Genomic DNA, 24,269 nt, shown 5'->3' with positions numbered 1-24,269 from the left:
AGCGACAAGGTTTAGTATACCGAGGACCTATTAGCCTTAGCCGATGCTTTTTGAGGGAGACAAAATGGGAGTACCAGTGCGGCCACCGTAAACTGCTGTAGCTGGCGGGAGAGTATTTGCTGTTCATCTACATGAGAGTTCTTACTCTGCAGCGCCAAGTTAGCTACAACTGCGTTAGAGCGCCCCTAAGCAAAACAGCTAATTGTTGCATACCTCACGCTTAGCCTCGTCGACCAGATAGTCAAGTTCGTGGCTAATCTCGCGCAATCTATTGCGACACGCAATGACCCTCCACAAAGACTTCTTAGCATTGGGCTCATCCGCCACACTTAGCCATGGTGGGCTACAAGGCAGTCCATCAGGGCTGATGCAAACATCTTGATCAAGAAACTCGTTGGCTTTTCGGAGTAGTTGGATGGTGCTGTATCTGACTTGCCCAATATAGTCTTGGAATTTACTCCTCCATTCCTGATGCTTTTGGCAAGCGAACTTTTCAGATGTCTCTTGTCGGAGATCAAGGCTCTACAGTTTCAGCTTGGTCAGATTTGCGACGCACTTCTACGTCTTTGGGGACTGTCAGAAAGGGGACAGCAGCTTACGTGTCGAGAGAGACTCGCTGCAAACTCTTCCTGGATGTACTTATGATGCTCAACGATCCCTTCGAGGGTAGCTGCCAAGGATGCAAGAGCATACGCCCTTGGAGAAACAATTGTATCAGCGGATTTGAACTCTGCATCAACAATGATGAGGTCCATGCCACCAACCGTAACATCTTCCTCTTCTTCCAAGGATAGCTTTGGTACGTCGTCGGCGAAATCTTCATCCAGAAATACAGCAGTCCAGTAGCGCTCGCTCTTGCCTGTGATCATGAAGGCGCATGCCGCTTGGTGCAGGAATACCTCCGAGGGATCCTCTGAAAACCCCCTTGATTCTGGGGGATTTATACCTAGAAAGGAGATGTTGAAACGGGATCGAAACGGCTTCCGATCATTGAAAATCCTCCTTATATCCTCTCGATCTTCAAATCTAATAGCAAAAAAGGGTAGAATAAAAGATATAACAAAGTGACGATTCCACCAGCTCTATGAACAGAGCTGAATATCAGTATGCGGACGACCTGGAATGATATAATAGAAAATCCACCTACGGACTCTCCGAGGCCAATCTTAGGCGTCGGTTTCTCGGTGATGTAGCTAGCAAACAGTTCTTGGAAGCCTTCGCGCTGATGCACTAGGGCTGTTCTGATAAGTGCCAGAATACTTGTTCCGTTAGGGTAATTGATATACCTAGTTATATGTCAGAATCTAAGGATATCACTAGTCCTGACGCCGTGGATTAAAGCTACCTACAAGCTTCGACGATGGCTAACAGTGCGGTTCCGAGCGCCGCCAGTGAATGGCTATGTAAAGTGGTATGGTCAATGTTTTGACATGTTGGATGCAAGTAGTACCACTTGATAGGAAGAAGTAATCAGTCACTTACCTTTCTCTGCAAGACTGCGTAAAGCTCAAGACAGTTGAGTACTCTGCCATACGCTCTTTGAGGCGGCGGAAGCATTTCAGCAGAACTATCCCAATCAGAAACCCAAGCTCGGGGCTCCTGCAGATCCCGAAAATCAGGATTGCTAGAGTCACCAGAAACCGAACTGTCAAAAACGAAGGAAGCTCCTTCGCAGAAGGCTTCGATATATGATGAGATTCGTTTCCATCGTTGATGTCTTACATCCGGCAGGATGAAAGTGGCGATCTCCGGTACATCAGGATCATGCTCCCTGATCATTTCGAGATATGTGAGGTTCTCGCGTAAGCCAATAGAATCAAGGTGGGTACAATATCGTAGTTTCCAGCGGTCATGCGAGAGATTTGTGACGCATCTGCAGCCCTCAGGAGGTCCGCATTGGCTGCGGCTGCATTGCGTTACATCACGGCATCTTGGTGGACTAGGAATTCTATCCGGGCGTGACGTCATGTTATGGACAGACTGAGGGGACCGATATGCAAGAAATATAAAGTAGAGAATTTCATGGCCCATGGGCGTCAACATGGACGACTATATATCCTACTCGTAGCACAGCTAGGACAGCGAGGTACTCCGCAAAAGGGACACGGATCAACGCTGACTTTCATAGATCCATTCCCACAAGCACACTGAGGCATTATTAGCAATCCGAGGCCAGTCAGGATAGTCGCGTTTGTGATTTCAACTTACACAGGTCCAGACCCAAGTCACTATCCTGCGGGAGGGCAGCTCCGTGATTGGCAACGGGGAGTCAGCTGACAACTGGTCAGAACCTAACCTAATCCAGAAGCCTAAAACCCTGGTTTTGATCGTATATGATACCCTCTTCCAGTTGCATGTGCATGACAATATTTGTATCTACACGAGTGTAGAACAGCCGTGGCCGACGACTCGCAATTGTCGGAGGTCTATCGAAACGGGATGAGGCAGATGCTGTGTTTCCAAGTTAGCTGCGGGGCTTGGGTTAATTATACCAGGCATGATTCTTACATAAATGGCCTTCATTTACTTGTTTGTACCATCTAGATAATATAAATATGGTTGGAGGAAGAGCGACAAGTAATGTAATGAGGGCGATGATTGATTCCACATTCATCGTTACTTGAGACTTGGAACATCTGTTAGTAAAATGCTGTGGCATGCAGAGTACTTTCGTCGAGGCAGGGGGCTGGAGAAGTTTGATATACCGAGACTTGATGAAACTGGTTGAGGGGGGTAGATCACGCGATTTATGGTAAAATAATCTCTGAAAGTTCGAAAAGCCGGTGGGGGGATGAATATTAGATCTCTCCGGTATCTGGTGAGCCTGGTAATTTTCAGATTCTGGCCTACTGGTCGAAAAGAACACTAGTACCATTTCAGCGTTTTCAGATTCTGGCTCATTGGTCAATCAAAGATACTGGCAAGACCTCCATATGCACTCAGATTGTGGATTATTGGTCAAGATGAGCCATGTCTCCACACCTTTCCTTTTCAGATTCTGGACAATTGGCTAAGGGCGCTTGTGGAGGGGAGTGGCTTGCAGTATACGTATTTCAGATTCTGGTGTTCAGCCACTCATGAATGAGCTAGCTGAGCATTTGGTGCCCAATGTATATTTCTTATGCATAAGTCAGCATCGGGTGAAACTGGAATTTCCCTGCTGACGAAGGATGAGGCTCTTGAACCTGGCTATTTAGATCTGCAAACCCTCCTCACTATTCCCCGCATCTCAGCTCAGGATTCTCGCCTACTTGTCAATAATGGCTTCCATTTCTCACATCCCTACCTTCTATCCCTCTGACCTACAAGTGCATCATGAACCAAGTACGGAAAAAGGATGCTATAGAGGCAGAATGGCTGCGGAACTACCAATTGATTCGAAACTTATACCTCTCAGATATGTCTCTCAACGATCTCGTCTACTGGCTGGGTATCTTTGAGAATTTCACTGTCACGTTGTATTTTAATGCCCGCTTGTATTCACTTGTGCTGACTGGCTCTTAGGAAATCTCAACTGGAATACCGGCTGAAAAAGTGGAATATCTCGAAAAATATCGACCGTGATTCATGGAAGTATATTGACCGAACGATCAACAAAAGGAAGCGCGAAGGGAAAGAAAGCGAAGTTCTCTTATGCAGCAAGCGAGTGAAGCAATCCACCATCGAGAAAGAAACAAATCGCCACCGAGACACATGTATCCTTGCCCAGAGCCTTCCTGGTAAGTACCCAACAAATTTACTTACTAATTTAGAATCCTAAAACTAACATTCCGAAGGAGGCAATGATCAGTCAATTCCATCATCGGATCAGATCATTATCTGTACACCCCAAGCATACCTAAACGAGTTTAAGTGGCCAGAGACACTACCATGGTTCAGGCTCCGATCCATGTTGCAAGAATGTAAGCTTTATCAACTAAAGAATGAGGGTCTTCTTCTGAGTTTATTTCACTAGGGTTAAGTTATACTCAGCTGCATAGAATTACAAGTGAGCAAAGAGGTCCAGCACTCAATCTTCTTATGTCGAAGATATTTCCGGTTTGCCACAAATTCGATCGAAGTCAGGTGAGCTACCTGATTCCCAGGTTGGCTATAAACCTTGATATGGGAATGCCGGAATACGTCCCCGGCGAACACCTACAGACTGCTCAAATTATCGCGACCGGCACACTAAGTGTCGTGATACCCGAGTTCCTGAAGCTTATTTTCTATCAAGTCTCGAACAACATGCTCCCATTGTGGCAGGCTGATGACTTTGAGAATCTATACACTATTATCTCCAGCGCTGGGCTTTTGGATGCCATAGACACTCTGAGGGAGGCCCGACAACAGGATCTGACCATTAGAGCATTTATGGATAATCTTTTCAGAGACCTTATTCTGTTCATCTGCCTTAACAAAAGGATGGTGACTACGGAGAGTCCTAAGACTCTAGTTAAATGGCTCCTTTCTCTGGGCCAAGACCCCAACATAGGGTTTTGGCGCAACTCCATCAGGACGGCACTGGAGCATGCGATTTTGTCTAGACAGGTAGATATACTTGAACTGCTTCTAAAGGCCGGCGCTGTTATTGGTAGGAATGTGGGGAGTTCTAACCCTCGGTCGATTATAAGCGTTGTGCTGCCTGATCGAATTTGTGATAACGAGGGAGTACATATCATCAGGCTCTTGTTAGGCCACTATAACTTTTTGACTGCCGAAGATATCCTTTATGCGGCTATTCTACTACAGGATGAGCACCTTTTTTAATAGGCATTAAATATTAGCGCAGATGTCTTGTTTCCTCTCGAAACGCTGACAGTTGTCGATATCCTATCTCTGAAGTCTAACGTCGTTAAAGAGGAGACAGCTTTAAGCCTGGCTGCTGCAGTCAGCATTCATGCGATGAACGTAGTTTTTGAGTCTCTCCAAAACCAAAATGAGACTATTGAGGCGGCTTCATTCATCACGGCTGACGTGTTCATTTTAGCAGCATGTGCTGGTAACGCTGATGTTATATCGTTTCTTCATAAAATCAACCCCATCGGATTCAGGTGCAATGCACGCGGTGTAACGCCTTTGGAAGTTGCTATTAAGGAGGGCCACCAAGAGGCTTACCAGTTACTGTTCCAGCTCTATCATCAATCCAGCGCCACTCTTCTCATGATTCCGATACTCGCGGGCCGACTCGACATATTACAGTACCTTCTGGTGAATGGCCTTGACGCCAATCTTGCGACAAAACCGGCTGATAGAAATGCATGTCTGTTCTTATTACCATCTAAAACTCCCGTTCCACATTTCTACTCATCCGATAACCAGAAGTCCCCGACTGTTTTGGAGTTTTTCGTCCGCGATAAGCGTTTTGCAAAAGAGTGGAAGAATAGTGAGTGGAAGAATGGTATTGAACTTCTTATCAGTTCAGGAGCTTTTGTCTCTGCGGAAGCAACGCTTGAATTATCAAATGCCAGAAAAGGCGACATATATTGTGATCTAGAGGCGGCAGGCAACCCGAACGCACATAATCCGTTCATAGACCCCATACTTGCGTTGGCTCTGCGGATCAAAAACACAAACTCTGTCCAGCTGCTTCTAGAAAGGGGCGCTAGATTGCAAGCTTTGATATCTGAAGTGTTTGAAGCCCTCTTACCTCAGGATGCATGCAATATTTACGGACGGCGCGTCGGAGGCTGCTCGCGTCACAGAGCGCTCCTTTTGAAACACTGGGCAAGGCTTTTTAACACTAACAAAGACCGTATGCTTATTATTGACGCTGCTATCATCGCACAAGATGATGCTCGGCTTAAGAGCGAATTTTCAGAATTGCCAACATACTACAGCCCATCAAGTTTATGCTGCGCTGTGCTACTTGAGAACCACTGGGTTATTGACTTTCTACTTCAAACCAGATCCCTCTAAGTACCTCATGATATTTTAGAGGGAACCGCAGTCGGTTTAGCCGCTATGCTAGGTAATCTACCTCTGGTACGAAAGCTTGTAGCGCAACTTCAAAAACCAGAAACCGCACTGCTTCCGTTTTATACCTCGCCTGACCATGAAGAGGGCTTTTTCATTGATTCGTCACACATTTTCTGGCACAGGCATCCGAGCAAATATAATGGTTGCGATTACTCTACTTGTTCTGGACTTGTTGAGGGCAGTCCTTTGGCTTTAGCCATATCCTACCAAGGAACAGCTGGGGTCCTAGAACTATTGGGTCACGGTTACCAGCCTGACGATATCACATGGTATAGGGCCTTCAACAAAGATAATACTGTGTCAAGGTTGTTGGAGCATAGTAGAGCCTTCATCATTCAGGGTATAAAGGTAAAGAACACCAATATGACAGACGCTACAGATTGTTTGAAAACCCTGATGGGCTATGATAAGCAAGTAGGGAGTCTTTAACGTCTGGTAATGACACTTTTACCCTTGCTGAAATATGTGATAAGCCGTGAAATGAAGGAAGCAGTGGTCTGGCTTATTGAATCAGGTGCGGATATCGACGAGAATGATCTATTTGAAGACATGAGCCGCTTACCTCTCTAATCTGCTATTGAAAATGGCTGCTTGACAATCGCTGAGAGTCTTCTGCAATCTGGAGTAAAAGTTAATGCAGCACTATGTTTTTCCGCTGGCGTAATAGCTTTGCAAAGTGCCGCTATCAAGGGATATATTGGATTAGCGAAGCGGCTGCTAGATGCTGGTGCATGAGTTAATGCCAGGGGTAGTTGACGGCATGGCAGAACGGCCTTGGAAGGAGCTGCTGAGCACGGGCGATTTGATATGGTTGAACTCTTACTCTACCACAGGGCACTGACTACAGGGCCTGGGATATTTCAGTTTATTCGAGCTATTTATTTGGCAGAGCGAGAAGGACATTATACTACAGTAATATTATTACGACAATCGAGGGAATGGAGGGACGAGGACACATATACATATCATTCAATGTGTCCGACGTGCAACTATTACTTCTCTGAGCCGAGACCAAGCGGCACAAGGTGTCGCGTTTGCAATAGCGGCCACACCCGAGGGCGATATTGCTGTGACGAAATCCACATGCCAGGGGATGACTGTTACCACTATTACACTGAAGAGGAGGAGAATCATTACGAGCTTGAGATACAAGAAGAAGAGGGAAGCGAGTCTGAAGAGGAAATTGATAAAGAAGAGGGCCTGGAGTCAGAGGGAGGGTTAGAGTTAACAGATGATGATTGATGGAATACAAGTTTAGGCGTTTTTTAAGGTTATTCTTATCTTTAATCTTAGATGCAACCTCATAGGAGGCTGACAAAGGCGACGGAAAAGAGTGCATTGTTAATTTTGGCGTTGGTAAGGAACGGTGACATGTTAATGAACCAGGTGTTGTGGTCAAATGGGTTAGATTGTAAAATGCGAAAGATCTTATTTATTACTTAACTTTATCAGAGATGCAAGGGATCCCATGCACCTTTTGCAAGTCCTCTTCAGTCTAACATGTCCAACTAGAACTTCTATCACAATCCAGGTAAGTCTTATGGAATTAGGCCCGCAAACAAGCCACGCCATTATCAATAATCAGCACAATGACCAAGATAAAAGCAATGAAGCCGCTCAGGCAGGGTGTGCAGCGGCGTGCGTAAATGACTGCCTTTTATAAATAAATTCTAACCTAGATTCTATAATACTGCTTAGACTTATCAATTTATCTGTTCATGACCTTTAACTTTGACCTTGTTGACCGTATCCCCGTGTAGCTGATCGCCGCTCTAGCTCACAGATCTTAGGAGCTACCCTAAAGCTGCCCGATATGCCTGAAAATCTGGCCGTTGTTTATCAACCGTATTCTCATGCTTTAAAGCATAGTGGGTTCAGCCTGCAGATGGCGGCTCATTCATTGGTAGGCTTGGAAATGCCACGGCTATATTGACTCAAGCCAATCGATTCAGTGTGGAAGCCAATAGGGACTGCAGACGGCTCGCAAGGACCCAGGCTCCTGTTAAATGTCACGAGTGTGGTTTGTCGTAAATCGTCGCGAAAAAATTGCCCACGAAAATGACACATCTCGCGCCAAGATAACGACAGATTCTGGCTCTGTAAGCAATAACTACCCTTCGCTTCTGGTGCCAATTGCACCAAATATGACATAAGAAGCCAAGGTGCGTTAGTTTGCACGATTGATCTGGGTTTTGAATTGGACATGTTCTGTTCAGACTCTTATCTGACTGTCTCTTTTGGAGAAATTCTCCCATGACTTTTACCACTGTCTTGTCATAAAAGTAATATTGCCTATCATTAGTTCCATAATTTCTCCATAAAGATGATTCTGATCAGGTCCATTCTCGAAGAAACGGGTACAGGGGGTTAGCCTTGATGTTAGATCCAGTGGGGAGTTGATAACGCTTATCGGCAATTGTGGCCGGGGAGAACCTGTCGCGTAAAAGACTGGTATTTATCTCTCGTTACCGTACAGCTCTTTAATCCTGCTGAAATAAGCCGCTTGAGAGAAGACATGGTCTCGGATTATTTAGTAGGTAATAATAAGGCAGCACGCTTCTAGACAAGATCGGAGCCTGTGTCTAGGTAGGCTGAGTTAGATATAGAGTACCTTTGCTATTGCTAGTAGAGTAGATACAGCTGATTGCGGAGGGGTGACAAATGGCTACCTGGCTTTGTGCCTGGGCTTTTAATTGCTCCTCTTCTTGAACCAACAGCGTATTGGCTTCTAGGTTTGCTATGATCTCAGACTGGAGGTATCTAGGCTTAGAAATCCTGACTTTGAGCCGCTATCAGTCTGCAATAATTCTGGCCTTAGACTTCTAGAGCCACTTATAGAGTTTATTTAATCCTGCCTTCTCTGTGGCATAGTTGGAATGCTATCTTAAATATATTTCGATTACTATAGTTAGCAGTCATTCTATAAGTTGCTGCATTAAGCCATGAGCTGTGGACTCTATAAACCTCAGGATAATAGACGCAATAAAGATATGAACGTGCCCAGACATGACGCAGCCAATTTGAAGTCAATAACATCAGTAGAAGGAGTTAGTGGCCGTTGACTAAGAAGTTCCTCCTATCTCTTAGACAAATCATTTGTTCTAGGGTCTCTCGTCTCCGTCAAAGTGTTGATAAGATAAGATAGCCCATTTTCCTGGGAGCATCCTTGGCCAAGCCCTGCTCGACCTTGCGGTCTATCAATGCGGTCCACCTTGGGACATATGCAACGGATTTCTGCTCTGTTCAGGTACTGCAAATCCGGACATCTGCCAGCAGTTGCGTTTCCGCCAAACTGGCTAGGTCGGCAACAGAACATAACATTTAGAGGCGCTCTGGACACTTTAACTACTTCATTGCGTTCCAATGATCATTCAGCGTTGTATATGCGGGCGCAATAATGTCAGCCACGGCACCCGTCCACTTCATCTGTAGCGTCATAAACCCCGTTGCTCGACTCAATTACCTGTCGCGTGTGGCCACCTCGGACATACCAGTGTGTTATTGCGCGGAGTTCAAGTATGATAGCGAGCACAGGTGCCTCAGCCTGCCCTGCTAATGTCTGCGTGGTGTCAACCAGAGACAGCTGCAGCTTGAGGAATTCGCGCCCGTCAATTTTGTCTTATGATTTCTAGTAGCTTGAAGCAGCCCGCGAGGTTGTCCTGGATCTCTAGCTGCTGCAGGCACCCCTCCAATATGTTCCCGCCCTCAACAGTCTATATTCCCATTCGTCATGTCGTGGCAGATCTGGCTGACTTGAATTTGCACCTTGCCTGTTGTGTTTCATGACTCTCTAGACAGCTCTGTAGCAAATTCCTCATACACCCCCTCGCAGGCATTATGCTCAGTGTTTACTATCCAAGCCAAAAGGTGATAGACCTTTGCTTTGGGGATATCTGGGATAACTGGTGCATTTACAGGACACTGCGTTGCTCCTCTGCACTTATTTAGATTGAGCTTGGCTGACTGTAGCGTCTCATGGGAATAAAAGTCTTAGTTTGTAGATAAGAAGCAATCTTTATGGGAATAGTTAGGGCTTGCATTAGCCCTCAAGCTATTGGTGATTCAGCTGTCTTACAGGGATGTGCATTCCACGTAGACCAATAACAGTATCATTTTTCTTCTCGGGAAGGAGTCTCCGACTAGCCGATCAATAGTGCCCGTGCGTAGCTAGAAATGCACATGGATATATTAAATGCTGCGTGCTGACGCAGTCACTTGACTCGCTTGACGCGCTTGGACTCTGCGGCCTCAAAGCTAAGCCCTGGCTTTGGATATCTAACAGCCGAAAAGCCACTTACCCGCAAAGCTTACTGATCCGGGATAGTTCAAGCCATGAATACAACACAAACTCACCCGCCGCAGCTGCTGACGGTTGGAATGGTGGGACACTCAAACTCAAAATCATGTGTTCAAGGTTAATACGGTACCAATTGTCAAACAGGACAAGCCTTTGGCTGCTTACGTTTTCCAAGTCGGCCTCAAGACGCGCCACTTTTAACTGTGTTTTCTATCTCCTAGGGGGCGAAGGTGCGGCAGACCTGCCACAGATATGACTTGCGATGTCATGTCATATCTAGGGAATTTCCTGGTACTATTTCTACCAGCCATTTTGTTGGTCAATAAAAGTCCTGCAGATCCCCTTTCTATCCGATTCGCTCCTTGCCCCTACTAACACTAGTCTCACAGTCCCCTAGGAGATAAGCAGCGTCTCTATTGCAACACAACGTTGGTGGCGTGAAACACAGGTTCGACTTCTCGTGCAACCCTTTACCGCACAGGTATCTTATCTAGAGGAAGGATTTCCCCGCAAGCGACTTAAGGGTCAAAGAAGCTGCAGCCAGCAATAAACCAGTGCCTCAGAACGGTCGAGACTCGCCAGTAACCAACACATAACCAAGCAGCTCCTCTATATATCAGTTTCTTGATCTCCTTCTTACCAGGTGTAATTGACCTGTCTAATACAAGCCCGATATGTCAATATGGTCCCTACCAAACAGACTAATCTGTGGGTTGCTGAGTGGAGTTCATTCGCAGCCGCTACTGTCTTTATTATCCTCCGACTCGTGAGTAGAAAACTGACGAGAGTGGGACTTTGGTGGGATGATTACTTTGCTATTGCCTGTTACGTATGTATCCCTTATCTGAATGAAGCATGTTTAATCAATAACAGCTCAGTGCCCTCGCATGGGTTGTTATAGTAATGCTCTGTAAGCCCTCTATTGTCTAGCTCCTGCTACTACTAACTGCAAGATTAGGGGTTAGCCAGGGCTTTGGATTGCACGCCGGCGACATTGACAGGGACATTGCCGAAACAAACTCCATCATGCTACACTATTTGTTTGCTGTCGAGAATACGTACACCTTTAATGTCAGTTTTGCAAAGGCTTCGCTTTTGTTCTTTTACTGGCGTATGTTTCGAGTTGCAAATATCCAGACGGCTATATACATCTTGCTTACTGCAACTGCATTATGGGTCATCTCTCATGTATGATCTCAAGACTTGAAATTGATGTCATGCTAATGCGTTCAAGGTGGTGTTTGATGTTATTCAATGTATACCTACTGAAGCCTTCTGGGAGCTCAGCATGAGGCCAAACGCTACTTGTTTCGTCGAAACGAATAAGTTCATCTTTGGCTCCGTTCTCTCTCATATTATCTTGGATCTTTTCATCTTGATTCTGCCTATCATGCAAATCAAGAAACTTCAGTTGCCTTGGGCACAAAAGGCTGGAATCCTCTTAATGTTTATGGTTGGTACTTTGTAAGCTTCAGTCTATTGTCCCATCTTCATCGCTAAATCATTTAGGGTGTGTATTATTGGATTAGTTGTTAGCACTATTAGTTTACGTTTAGATCCAAAGTCGCAGGATCTATCATGGGCTCTAGCTGATACTATCACCTGGGCAACAGTTGAGGTTAATCTCCTCACTCTCTCTAGTATGTGCCAAACCTAGCCATCCTGCAGCTACTAAATATTCATAGCATGCCTACCAACTATCCGACCTGCTTGTCTCTACCTCGGATCACGGCTAGGTCTTAACACAGCACATTTCCTCAGCGCCAATAGTTTCGGCCAAAGTCACACTCGACCAGTCCACAGCCACTCGATTCATCTCTCTGCAATGCCCAAGGATGAGACCAGCTCTACTCATGAGCTTGCTGTTCGTATGGAGCATAATGGTGACTCTGTATCTGAGATGGAGAGGTGTTCACAAAGCAGCGGATCCCAAGGCAACATCACAGCTATAACAAGTCCACCAGGTTCGAATGATCTCAATGACTATACTAGTCAATCTGGATATCCAAAAGGAATCTTGGTTAAGAATGAAACAATTGTAACATATAAGGGTTAGGAGGGCTTGAGTTTTCTGTAGTGCTGTATAATATCCCAGACTCTATATAACACTCTGCCGCTCTTCTCGCATTATAAACCTAAAGGAAGACTGCCTCCCAAGAAGTATAGAATAAAGGTTCCCTGACAGAGCTCCTGGTGCAGCTCGTCCTCCTCCTCCACGTGTGTCGAGAGTGTAACGGGCCAATACATACAGGCGTGGACAATGCATGGGCAGGGAATCGCCGATGCTTGGGCCTTAATGAAGTACTGTGAATTACGGCCTGGGGTTTCAAGTAAATATAATCGCGATCAGAAACATTTATCAAGCGACCTCAAACGTGTGTGAGTCCTACATGACGAGTTGTACTGTTAATTCTCCTAAATGATGTGATGATTGTCACTATTTTTTCAGCTCAGCAAGGATTGGAGATGCATGTTAATCATAATCCTCGGTAAACTACGGCCAATGTTTGGTAGCAAGAACACAGCTGCATGGCATGAAAACACACCTTCGACTTTGAACAGGATACAAGCAAGTCAGTCACAGTCTATTGAAGGGGTGTATATAAACCTATCTCAAGATCCACTGGATAATCGATGGAGCATATCCTCCCCCGTGAAGCCGAAGGACATTCTCTTCATCAACGAGGCTCAGAATATTAGTTTTGGCGCGTGATTGGATATCAAACGTGGTAGGTTCTCTCACGGTTCATGGATTAGAATCGGATAGATCATTAATTGTGTAAATACACCGAGACCTAGACAGCACGCTCGCCCGAATCATGACTGTCTCTCTCTGTCTCTCTCACACACACACCCTCCTCAGCTCCAATCGATCATACCTGTACTCACCTTGCGCCTGTGTTGTGGTCTTGGAAAACCATTTAGATTGCCCAAGTACATAAATGGCAGATCAGAACGTTGGTTGTGATATAGCCATCACCTTGTACTGTGCCGAAGGAGGACGAGAGGAGGGGGAGTTACGGAGATACAAACATAGCTCAAGGTAAATACCGCCGCTGGGTCTTCGAACCGTAACACATGGACCGGACTAAAACACTCTCGTAAGTCTGCGAGAGAGGAGATATACTGTCTATCTCGCTGAGAGTATTAGTTTCTTCATAAGCGCACTTGTCAGTTTATTTACTATGAGTGGCATTGCATAAATTATTATGTTTATTTATTGGTGACTCTTTTCTGTAGTGAAGTGTTATGGCATTAAACAGGAATGCAGGGTAGTGTCCGAAATCCACTACCCCTTTTTATCTACTAAGTCGGAACAAGAATAAAGCCTTTTCTTATTTTATGAGATTAACTCGATTCCATTTGCCTTGTGTAAATTCTCTGCAGTTTGAGATTTCCTACTAAGAGCTTCTGGAAAAGTCCAGTGTCAATCTCCTGAATCAGCTACCCTACAGATCCATGATTCTCTTGAAAAATATTCCTCGACCATATTCTCAAGCTCAAGAGCGCTAGTGGGTCCAGCCACCACATTGCCACTCGCTCATTGGTGCGCTTGGAAATACCACGGCTAATGCTGAGTCAAACCCAGCTTGGCAGATATCACGTGCATAGTTCTTCGTAAATCTGCGCGAAGAATGACCCGACACGACAGACTCTGACTAACGACAGATTCTGTTAGCAACGACAGGCCCTCTCTTCTGGTGCCAATTGCACAAAATATGACATCAAAGACAAGGTGCGTTGGCTTGCACCATTGATCTGGGTTTAGAAGGATAAGTTCTGTTATGGCCTTGAGAGGGTTATGAGATGAATAATGGACTTGATCTTACGCGATAGGAGTTCTTTTACGTACAGGGCGCAAAGGACAGTAGAATAAGCAGTTGGTTAGTCATCATGGTATTGATGTCTAAGTTGTGAGCTAGAAGTGCTATTTGCAGTTAAGACTTGTGACTGAGAGCTTATTCCGATAGAGAGAACCTAGGACAGTAAAAGAGAAATACTATATAGTAATTCAAGCTTATAGAAACTATGTATTTATACTATAAGATGCCTAGATGGTTATTCTCCATTTGATATAAACATTTTTATATTTAGTCTCTAGAAGTCGCGAAGCCGTTGCAGAGAGCTTCAGATGCAGTTTTTAGCGTCGTATGCACCAGTATATAGGCTAAATCAGGCTTGGAGATAGCTAAAGCGGCAGCTAGACTCTCACCGAAGTCGAAAAGAGTTTGTAGTATCTCTTGAGGGCCTGTTCATTCAAGTAATGCAGATATACCCTGGCCTAGACTTTTATTAGGCCGCTTTTTTTAAAGGGTTTGTCCCATGACCTCTGCTACTGTCTTGCCCTCCCTCAAAAGTAATCTTGCTAATCACAAGATACACAACTTTTACATATACATAATACTAGTTAAGTTCATTATCAAGAAACAGACACTTAAGGGCGGCCTTAACGGAAGGTTGAATAGGGAGTTGATGACGCTTATTGACAATTGTAGTTAGGGGAGCCCTGGTCGTTTAACCTTGGTACGTGTTTCTTAATCTCATGAAGATTATTAATCCAGCAGAGAAGAATTGGCCACTTATGACCTAGTTCGGATCATTTGGCAGGAATGGTGAGGCAGCGTGTCACTGGACAGATCGGAGCCAGTATCGGAGGCAGTTTATCATTAATGATGTTTACAATTAAGTCGCCTCTTATCTATTTACCCGCTATCGCAGGGAACCTAATTAAGAGATACACCATTTCTGGTCTGCTTTCGTTCTTAGACACATTCCGCCTATTACAGTTCCAGTCCTCTTATCAAAAAACAGGTTCGGTGTCTGCTTTAGAGAAAGAATACCTAATTTTGCCAGTTTCTTTACATCCCCAACATCGAAACGTTCGCCTCCAAACCTTTGTATCATCTTGTCTGGCTGAAGGTCTAGGCCTTCGATGTCTTCTGGTTCCAAATTTGTCGTGAACTTCTCAAAAGCCTGTTTTAGCACCCTGGCATCTCTGTTATGTGCGCCTGATTCCATCTCTTGAATAACCCCAGTGCAGATGAACCTACCATACGTACATCCCTCAATCTCTGCCTTAATAGCCAATAATGCTACTCTGTGGGCCCGAGGCACAGAATTGTCTTTCGTGACATCCTTTTGGGACTCTCCTCTCAGGCTTTCGTCGAAAACGATGCCAATTTCCCCCCCACAGCCATAGGCTTGTTTAAAGTTGAGTGTTTTTGTCTTACTTGGGCGATCCCCAGGAATTTCCTCCGTCTTTGCTTCGGGGCAATTTTTATGATCGAAAACGAGGAGGTAACACTTTTCTTTGTCATCTGACAAAAGGAGCGTTGTCGCGACATTGTTATCCCCTGGCGCAAACTTCAGGCTGACGCCGATTCCACAAAGGCCTCTTTCCGTCAAGTTAAGAAGGCCTGGAGCCGTCAGATAAACATGATCATTTAATCCTAGCAATGTCTGAGGTGCCCATCGAAATCCATCTGTATCTATCCTTTTATATTGAGAGTGGAAGAGGAAACCAGCTGGGATGGATGGCAGCATCCTCCAGAATTGCTGCATCCGTAACTCGGGGTTTATGTCGATAACTTTGCCAACATCAAGATCAAGAAGGGCCGTTAGACATAAAGTCTCATCTGCGGCCACACTTGTTGTTCGGATGGCGGCTGATCCACTGATAAACCTCAGCTGGTCATTGATTGCGCCACCAACTTTCCGAAACCCGCGCAGCTGACTGTGCAACTTGATAAGGACGGGCTTCACTGTGAAATCGATAGAGGGTGATCTCTTGCTTGTAAGGCGTTCTATGCCTTTGTCAACATCGTAAAGCCCGTCCTTAAACTGAAATAGAAGGGTCCGAGCAAGAGCGCCCTCTTGGAAAGTCCAAAGCCTGGTATTCCAACCACAGTAAAAGATTCTATGCAAGTTCTCGACGTCTGTTCTGGCCTTGGACGTTGCGTCAACTATCCACGAGTCCAGAACAACCACTGCTTCAGCATCCTCGTATGTCTGGCGCATCAATTGTAGCGCTATTTTCTGCTCTTCTGGTACCTTGGCCATATCAGGAGGCACGCAAAGAGTGTCCAACCAGAACAAAGGGGCAGAAGGGTAGCTCAGAGCTATGTCGCTAAGGCGCTCAAGTTGGCATCTCGGAAGGGCATTACGACGAGGGTTTCCCAGTCCATCCGACCAGACATGAGATATAGCGATATAGGTGCAACCAGAATCCGCTGGACAGAAGGATATCTTCGGATCAGTACTGCCTTCCATAATAGGGACAATGAGAGGAATCCTGTTGTTTCTCAATATTGCGCAAAGGCTGTCCAGGTTTGCAACTATGTCATCGCAACCTTGACATGATGCTGTGTGTTTAGTCACGTAACTCTCATCATTCAGTCGTCTGTATACACAACTTGACGCCGTGCATAAACCTTCGAGCTTGCGTCCCTGACCTCCTTTGGTGGGGTCTGTTATACGAATCATTGGATGTCTGCGATCCGATGCTGGTCTGGATAGATGATGCAAGAACCATAGGGAACTTGTGTTTGACTGGGAAAAGATCCCTACCAGTTCTGAGGGACACCATCCGTCGTTTCGAAGAAGGTTCCAGAAGGGACTGTTCCACTTCCATGAGAATGTGATAACGAGCTCATGGTTAAGGGTGAACCCGCGGTTAAAGGTATCAGCCCCCCGTGTAGCAGTTATTAACGATTCGATTAGAAACGACGTAGCCATAACCATGATGGGCCTTCTGGGATCCGTAGTTGCGTTGCCCTCAATGAATTCCACGAGAGATTTTGTTTCAGACATATCCATATCAACACGCGTTATACTAGGTGCCACACCAAGTAGGCCATGCATACGTACAACCTCATAGGACCCCGCCACGGAATCGTTAGAATATCTCTTAGTACTAGAGCGCAGTCTTTCGAAAAGAGTAGGTAAGAATCGAGTTGTCAACACGGGGTATTCTGGGTTCCCAGTCCATTCTATGAAATGAGATGAATTAATTGAATAAGTGCCAAGAAGACTAAAGAAAAGCCATCTCTCAAGGAACGCAATAAACTCTGGAGAAGGATTATCGAAAAGTTGGGCCCATTCTCCTGCTGGCCTAGAGGACCAACCTTGGCGGGTAGGGTAAGTGATGATTCCCTGGCCGTCATAGCCCTCGCCACTGAAAAGTCGTAATTCAGTGCTTGGGTGAATAGGGTCTTTTGGTAAGGGAATGCATTGCATCTTGGACGCTTTGGAAGACGATTTTTATGATGCTGCCTGAATTCAAGGTTTATATTGAGTATATATAATGATTGCGAATTACTAGAGTTCCTCGTCGGCAGAGTGGTGTAGGGTTATATAAGGATAATCTTCAGTAACAGAATACTTCGTGAACGTGGTGGTGGCTCCCTCCAATCTGGGCAAGCTCATTACAATTCTCATTATGAAAAGAAAAATACTAAAAAAAAAAAACTGTAATGCATGACTGACGTGGGAATTGATGCGAAACAGGTCAGACAGGCTGAAAACCTAGCAATGTGGAGAGCTCCTATTGGTTACTTTAATGTAATTTCGCCCAACTGCTCCACTGGTATGAGTGTTTCCCATGCAGCGAAGAGTCAGCAGGCAGAATCCGTGGTGGACCAAGAATTACCATTTGTTCTCGTGGGAAATCCCGATTCGCTTTTGCTTGCTTACTGCATGAGACTATTGAAATGAGCCCCACGCCCAGTTCACAAATCGTTTAGCCAGGCTGGTGAGGGATAACTGATCGAATACATTTAGCTGGCTGTTGTGAAAGTGGCGTGATTGGCAACTCCCCCTAGTTCGTAAGCTCTGGGTTAAGACTCGCCCGGAGTAACAACATCTGGCTCGCGTTCTTTTCTCAGGAATAGGAGTTGCAATACCTTTATTGTATATACTGGTTGTATCCATCTTTCACTTGCAGTAGGCAAGTCTTGTATAGTTCCAGATAATCAACAATGAGCTCGTTATTATCCCTGCCATCCGTTTTCCCTTGGATTCGTCGTCCTGCCGCACCACTTCGTATACCAGAGTGGTTCCTAACGAGCAACGTCAAAACAGCGGAAGAGCTTGACTCGGCTGACTCAGATACAAAACTTGTGGTTGATAGCGACTCTCAAACCAATAAACAAGGGCCAGCTCAGCCGGACCTGTTACCAGATTCACCAAGGCCATGCGGCGATGAAAGCTCGGGGTCCTCACGTACTGTCACGCCACCAGAACCGCGCGAGACTGTTAACAAGGAGAACATCAAACGAAACGAATGCCAATATCCCATTCACCAGGGCATTTTTTCTGAGCTTGTCGACATCGCAAATCAAGCTCTCTATCATGATACGCAATCATTAGAGAGGTGTTCCCAGTCTCCTGCCCTTCTCCTACGGACCCCAGTTCCAGGATGCATGTACTATATGCAATCAGTCGTGGAGACTTTGGCTCAAAAGCTTCGTGCTGATCTAATCTCATTCAACTATGAGGATATTGCCGACATCTCGGTTGACTTCTCGCTCCAAGACAGCACGTCAAACCATGAAGCCGCAACTTTGAAAGAGCTTCCAATATACTACTTTGACGTTGACTCAACCGACGACGAAGGGAAGGAAAACTCCGTTCGTGCTCAGAAATCAGCATCCATAGTGATAGAATCCATCACTAAGAAGAAAAGAACTACACTAGCATCCGAGGGACTACAAAAGAACAAACCCGTTCCGCGAGCAACCTTGATACATATTAGCAACCCATGTATGTTTCTCCGCGGACCAAGGACAACAAAGATACTATCATCGTTCCGAAAGAAAATTCAAGAGGGCAGGCAGAAGAACCGCCGCATCATCCTAGTTGTCACAGAATATGAGCGCAAGAATCCAGGGTATACAGAGAAATGGGAGATGGAGACTCTCATGAAACAGATTCTCGTCGATGAATCTTCTATAATCGACTTGATACCGGCGAGTAAAGAAGTCACAGTGGCACGGAAACAGACTAGTCACATTCTGGAGACGAATATCAGGTCTCTGAATCGTGCCCTGAGAAGAAGGCTGCCACAGTATCGTGAACATGTCAGCCTCACACCAAGATCGTCCTGGCACTTGATAGCCGCGAATGACATTCCCAGGAAGCTTCAGGATTCAGTATTACCGCAAATAGTACTCGAGCGCGCTGCGCAACAAATTGCTGGGAAATCGGTGCATGAGCTAGCATCCGAGAAAGACATGTGCAGTGTGATAGAAAGACTATTGAACAACCAAAAGATGGCCCGGAAATGGAAGAAAAAAGGGAAACCTCGAAAAGGCAACTCCGACAATGCTGAAATCTCTGACGAGTCAGAACGCTGGAATTCCAGATCGGACTCGGACTCGGACCTCGATAACACCAACTCTGAGAGAAATCAGAGAGAAGAAAATGAGACGTTTGAAAAGATTAAAAGAGAGTTTCTGAGAAAGCATAGATCTGATGACAATATGGAAGGCCTAATCGACTGTGTGATTCATCCAGGCAAGTATGCTTCCAAATATCCCAACAGACAACGTGCTAATCACTCGACTCAGAGCGGATCAAGGTGACTCTCAACGATGTTGTTCTCGACCCGGATATTAAAACTTCCATGAAGGAGTTACTACAACTTTCCAAATTCCAGTCCAAGCATGTCTCCCAGAAGCTTCTCCAAAAGGCGCAAATCAAAGGCGCTCTTCTTTATGGCCCCCCAGGAACTGGGAAGACACATCTAGCTCGCGCACTTGCCAAAGACATGGACATGAATTTCATGGCCGTGACATCAGCAACCATTGAGACAAAATACGTGGGAGAAACAGAAAAGCTGATCAAGGCCATGTTCAGCCTTTGTTCTGAGCTGTCGCCATGCATTTTATTTATTGATGAGGCGGACGCATTGTTTTCCAAAAGGAAGTCAGATGATAAAAACTGGATCAGGAGTCGTATCAACCAGTTCCTACATGAAATGGATGGATTGTCCACAAGTCAAGATGGACCATTTGTCCTCATCGCGACGAACAAACCAACGGAGCTTGATGAGGCATTTCTTCGAAGGCTCCCCCATCGAATCGAATTCAAACTTCCAACAGAACAGGAACGAGAACAAATTCTTACTATCCTGCTCGAAGACACCAATCTGGACCGTGGGATTGATATTTCCACGTTAGCTAAGGCAACAGATGGGTTTTCGGGCTCAGACCTTCAGTCCCTTTGTGTTAAAGCCGTTTTATTCTTTTCGATTGAAGAGAAAGATAAACCTCCCACGACAGATCCTACTCATGACACAGGCCTTAAGGCCCATCACTTTCGCAAGGGACTTCAAAGCACGTTCAAAACGGTCTCCGAACAAAGCAAGATCGAAATCGACGAGTTTACCCAGGCCTTTGGCACAGTGAATTTGAATGGTTTTGGGGAGCGCAAAGTCTACCCATCCATTTATCAGAAGTTGTAGAGTCTCCACGAGCTGATGATAAGATATGAAGGCTAACTTGCGCTCTGGTAGAGAAGGGACATCTGAGACCCAACATTACATATGCCGTACCTGTTCAGAGTCCTTTTCAGATATACACCAAGCTGAGAATCACGCAAATGACATGTAAGATTTCTGGCAGGAGAATTATTAGTTTTAATACTAACTCACTTCACTTAGAGGCCATGTTGATTATGGTCTTGATAATATCAACGAGCTGCCTCATATTGAAGGGATTTGAGAGTTGAATCTGAGATGTATTGTTGGTTTGAACTGAAGTCGTATTACCGACTTCTCTATATTTACCACACAATCAGACAGTAACCGTGGGCTTAAGTGCTTTATCGGTTATCCCATCTCGCACGTGCGCGACTTCATTTGCCCAATATATCCTAAACCTGCGTATCATCTGTTAACGCAGCTGACCTCTCAAGCGTTTGTCCTGGATCCTTCTCTCCATCATGGCGTTGTACAGGCTTATCTGGGTGTAAGGGAATGCGTTGTGGGACGTATGTAGTTCTAAATCTCGTCCACCAAAACTCATTCGACCTTTGTGGCATCATGTTCCAGTGAACCATGGTGTCCTCTTCAATTCTGGTGAGATTGAGGCGCGCGTAGGCTGGAGAGCGAAGCCAGTCTGGGTCACCAAGGTCGACGTCCAATCGAAGCTGTGTCCCTATTGCGAATGGAAGGTCACCAATGTGCATGGCTGTCAGGAAGGTCCCAAACAGCATGATAACCACACACAGGATTTGATGAAATAATGTGCTCATACCCAAGGCGATGGCCTGACCGCCAAATGCGAGCCAAGCCACGAATTGAAGTGCCATGTAAAGCTGCGGGTGTAATGGACGCGGGTCTGTCAGAAGGCAATTGACGATCATAGACCGAGGCCCAAGGATGGTCACTGCTCGGCCATCGGGGAGCGTTAAAAACACCTTGACCTCGTCCCCGGGGTCCCTCCTCGATTTTTCGACAGCCTTATCGATCGATAAGCGCAGCTCCCAAAGCATCAATTGTCGTACAATAACCGTGACTATCATAGACACAAAGTTTGCTATTCCCCAGTTGTCGCCCATCAATACCGTAAGTATGACCAGTGGTGCGGTGCAGAACATGCCGAGGGCTAGAGAAGCGCTGTGGCTGGAGGTCGACATGGGTCTACCATCCATCTTGAGGGTGATGGTGGTAGCCGCGTAAGTAATGCGGTAGGACAGCAGCCAACGAGTAAACCAGGAAGTGATATCCGTGGCGACGATAGCATCCGTTATGTTGTAAAGAACAAACCCAGGTACCGGGTCTGTGATCTGGTTGCTTGCTATTACGTGAGATCCCAGGACAGGGAGGTATTCGCAGATCCAGCTCTGGGTGAGATTGCCAATTGACTTCTGAATGGCCTCGGCACCAAAAATCGTTATGAGGCCAAGGGCGTCAATTTGGAACGGGTCCCATTTTGCAAGGCTTTCGAGTAGCATATTTCTGCTCTAGGGGCCGGAAGTGCTTGTGATTCTGAGAGGGAGCGTCGCAAGAGCGTGAAGTCGAGGAACGCAAACAAGTGCAGGTAGATAAAATGTTTTCTAAGTGGGTGGATCTCAGTCGGTGAATTAAGAACCAGTATTTATGTCTGAATTGAACAAACTAAGGGAGCCATACAAAATGCATGGCGAAGACGCACTATAAGTACATTTCGTGTCAGCCTAGAAGCGGCTAAGCAGCTGCATAGCCTGTCTCGGTAAGCTTATAGAGGTAACCAGCAGATGCCTAAGCCTTAGCATTGCCCTGACTGCGCTTTTTTATAAAAAAAAGTAGAAATTATATTTTATAAACTCTTTATATATTAACTTTCAAATAAGGCAAATTTAGAATATTGACAAGGCCGATTTCAGACGTGTATTAGTTATTCGCACTGTTTTTTTCCTATGTACATGAACATGATGCGCATACCTAACCTAATCTGGCCTGAAGACGACTCTGATCCCTGGAAGCGGCCATCTGCGATCGCTTGGTTAGAGAAATAAAATAGCTAAGAGTGTTTTTGTGGCAAGCATGATTGTGAATAACTGGCTATGTATTAGTTTTGGGCCCATTTGAGCAGGACATCTGCCTCTCGAAACCCTGCGACTTTACCTGAGAGGGACTTGTGGGCTTGAAAAGTGGTTTCGCCCACTGTAAAGGCCAGTCAATGGTTCAGCCGATATCCCCCAGTCATTCTTATGCAGCACCAAAAAAGACTCAATTCATCTTTCTCACGGACCGAGAGTATGTATAACATCTAGTCGAGGCTCGTACTCGCTACCGCTCATTCATCCCCTTGAGAAGACGACTCTCCACCAGAGGACTCTTCATCAGATGATATGACCCCATAGAAAACACTCCCAAGAGCATTCTTATCCGCAAACTCCGTCCAGTTCACAAACCCTCCTAAATCATATTCCGAAGGCGCATACCCTCTCTTCAGAACCGCCGAAGCCAGCACTGCCGCCCAATTCCAATTATGCTACCGCACCGTCTCGCGCATCGTGTCCCTCGCTACATCTCGAACACGTTCCTCCCAAAACCTGACGGTGATGCGCGCGTCTTGGGGCATCGAGAAGAAGACGTCGCTGGGGTTTTCGTCTGTATCTGCGGCTTTGGTGAAGAAGTATCGAAAGGATGGGCCCTGCCATGCGATGAAGCAGGCGGCGTTGAGGAGCAGGCACTTCTGCGCTTCGCAATCGTGGGTTGCTTGTTTTGAGGCTGGGATCTGTCAGTTGATGAAACTACCGCAGTGTGATTCAATTTACTGCAGAGGAAACCTATGTGTACGTCTAGCGCTTTATCAGGTCGAAGGTTGAAGACGGTGCGAGGTCTTCCATAATCGTCAAGATCGCCGCTAGTGTACTGTTCATGGTACTTTTCGAAGAACTGAACATCATTGCGCCGATCAAGGACATGAACGCTCTTGTTATATTCCACCAGTATCAATTCAATGGCCTCCTTGTTTGGCTCGATGACAGTAGCATGGAAGGCTTCGAATGACTGGGCAGAGTCTGACGCTTCGGTGAGTCTGATGACGGGAATGTTGGACTCATCGATCTCATCAGGGTTGGTGCGCCACTTGGTGAAAGCTCCATGTTCAGCTTCCTCTTGCTTCTTGAGTTCTCTGCTGTTGCACTTCAGAAAAGGTCGGTGACTGCGACGGAAAACGCCAGGACGGAATGACAGCATCTTGCCGCCTCGGGGCGGGCCGGTGTATCGAGCAGCCTTGGCTCCCGGGTCTAGCGGTCGCGAGAGCATTTCTTGGTTGACATCATCGTCGGCATCTTGGTGAATGATGGTAGAGTTGGTGTCGTTTTCGTCTTCAGCCTTGACGTCAACCACGTCTTGGGCGAGAGCGTCGGACATGCTGGAGGACTTTGACCAGGATGGATCAACGCAGACAACCGAGAGATGCTTTTGAGGTTATGATGTCTCAATGGTACACCAAGAAAGCACAGAACCATAGGGATTGATGGGAGTCACAACGCTTGTATAGGCTGGAAGGCAGAGATTTTT

At 45.9% G+C, this 24,269-nt stretch overlaps 4 protein-coding genes across 4 annotated transcripts; 1 reads left to right on the top strand and 3 right to left on the bottom strand.

Moving 5' to 3' along the window:
- Positions 1 to 198: 198 nt before the first annotated feature.
- J7337_013939 (uncharacterized protein) lies at positions 199 to 869 on the bottom strand (the record flags this gene model as incomplete). Its single annotated transcript, XM_044831414.1, has 2 exons — positions 199 to 522; positions 600 to 869. The coding sequence occupies 2 exons, from the start codon at positions 867 to 869 to the stop codon at positions 199 to 201; spliced, it is 594 nt and encodes a 197-aa protein (XP_044673800.1).
- A 17,362-nt stretch (positions 870 to 18,231) lies between these two features.
- On the top strand, positions 18,232 to 20,717 carry J7337_013938 (uncharacterized protein; the record flags this gene model as incomplete). Its single annotated transcript, XM_044831413.1, has 2 exons — positions 18,232 to 19,801; positions 19,822 to 20,717. The coding sequence occupies 2 exons, from the start codon at positions 18,232 to 18,234 to the stop codon at positions 20,715 to 20,717; spliced, it is 2,466 nt and encodes an 821-aa protein (XP_044673799.1).
- A 410-nt stretch (positions 20,718 to 21,127) lies between these two features.
- J7337_013937 (uncharacterized protein) lies at positions 21,128 to 22,210 on the bottom strand (the record flags this gene model as incomplete). Its single annotated transcript, XM_044831412.1, has 1 exon — positions 21,128 to 22,210. One exon carries the CDS (start codon positions 22,208 to 22,210, stop codon positions 21,128 to 21,130), a length of 1,083 nt encoding a protein of 360 aa, XP_044673798.1.
- Positions 22,211 to 23,232: 1,022 nt separating this feature from the next.
- On the bottom strand, positions 23,233 to 24,119 carry J7337_013936 (uncharacterized protein; the record flags this gene model as incomplete). The annotated part of the gene is made up of 2 exons (XM_044831411.1): positions 23,233 to 23,478; positions 23,541 to 24,119. 2 exons carry the CDS (start codon positions 24,117 to 24,119, stop codon positions 23,233 to 23,235), a joined length of 825 nt encoding a protein of 274 aa, XP_044673797.1.
- Positions 24,120 to 24,269: the final 150 nt, after the last annotated feature.

Source organism: Fusarium musae, chromosome 12 (genome assembly GCF_019915245.1).
Source record: "Fusarium musae strain F31 chromosome 12, whole genome shotgun sequence".
Lineage (NCBI taxonomy): Eukaryota > Fungi > Ascomycota > Sordariomycetes > Hypocreales > Nectriaceae > Fusarium > Fusarium musae.
The sequence above is the reverse complement of the archived record's forward strand: the minus strand, read 5'-3'. Positions and strand labels throughout refer to the sequence as shown.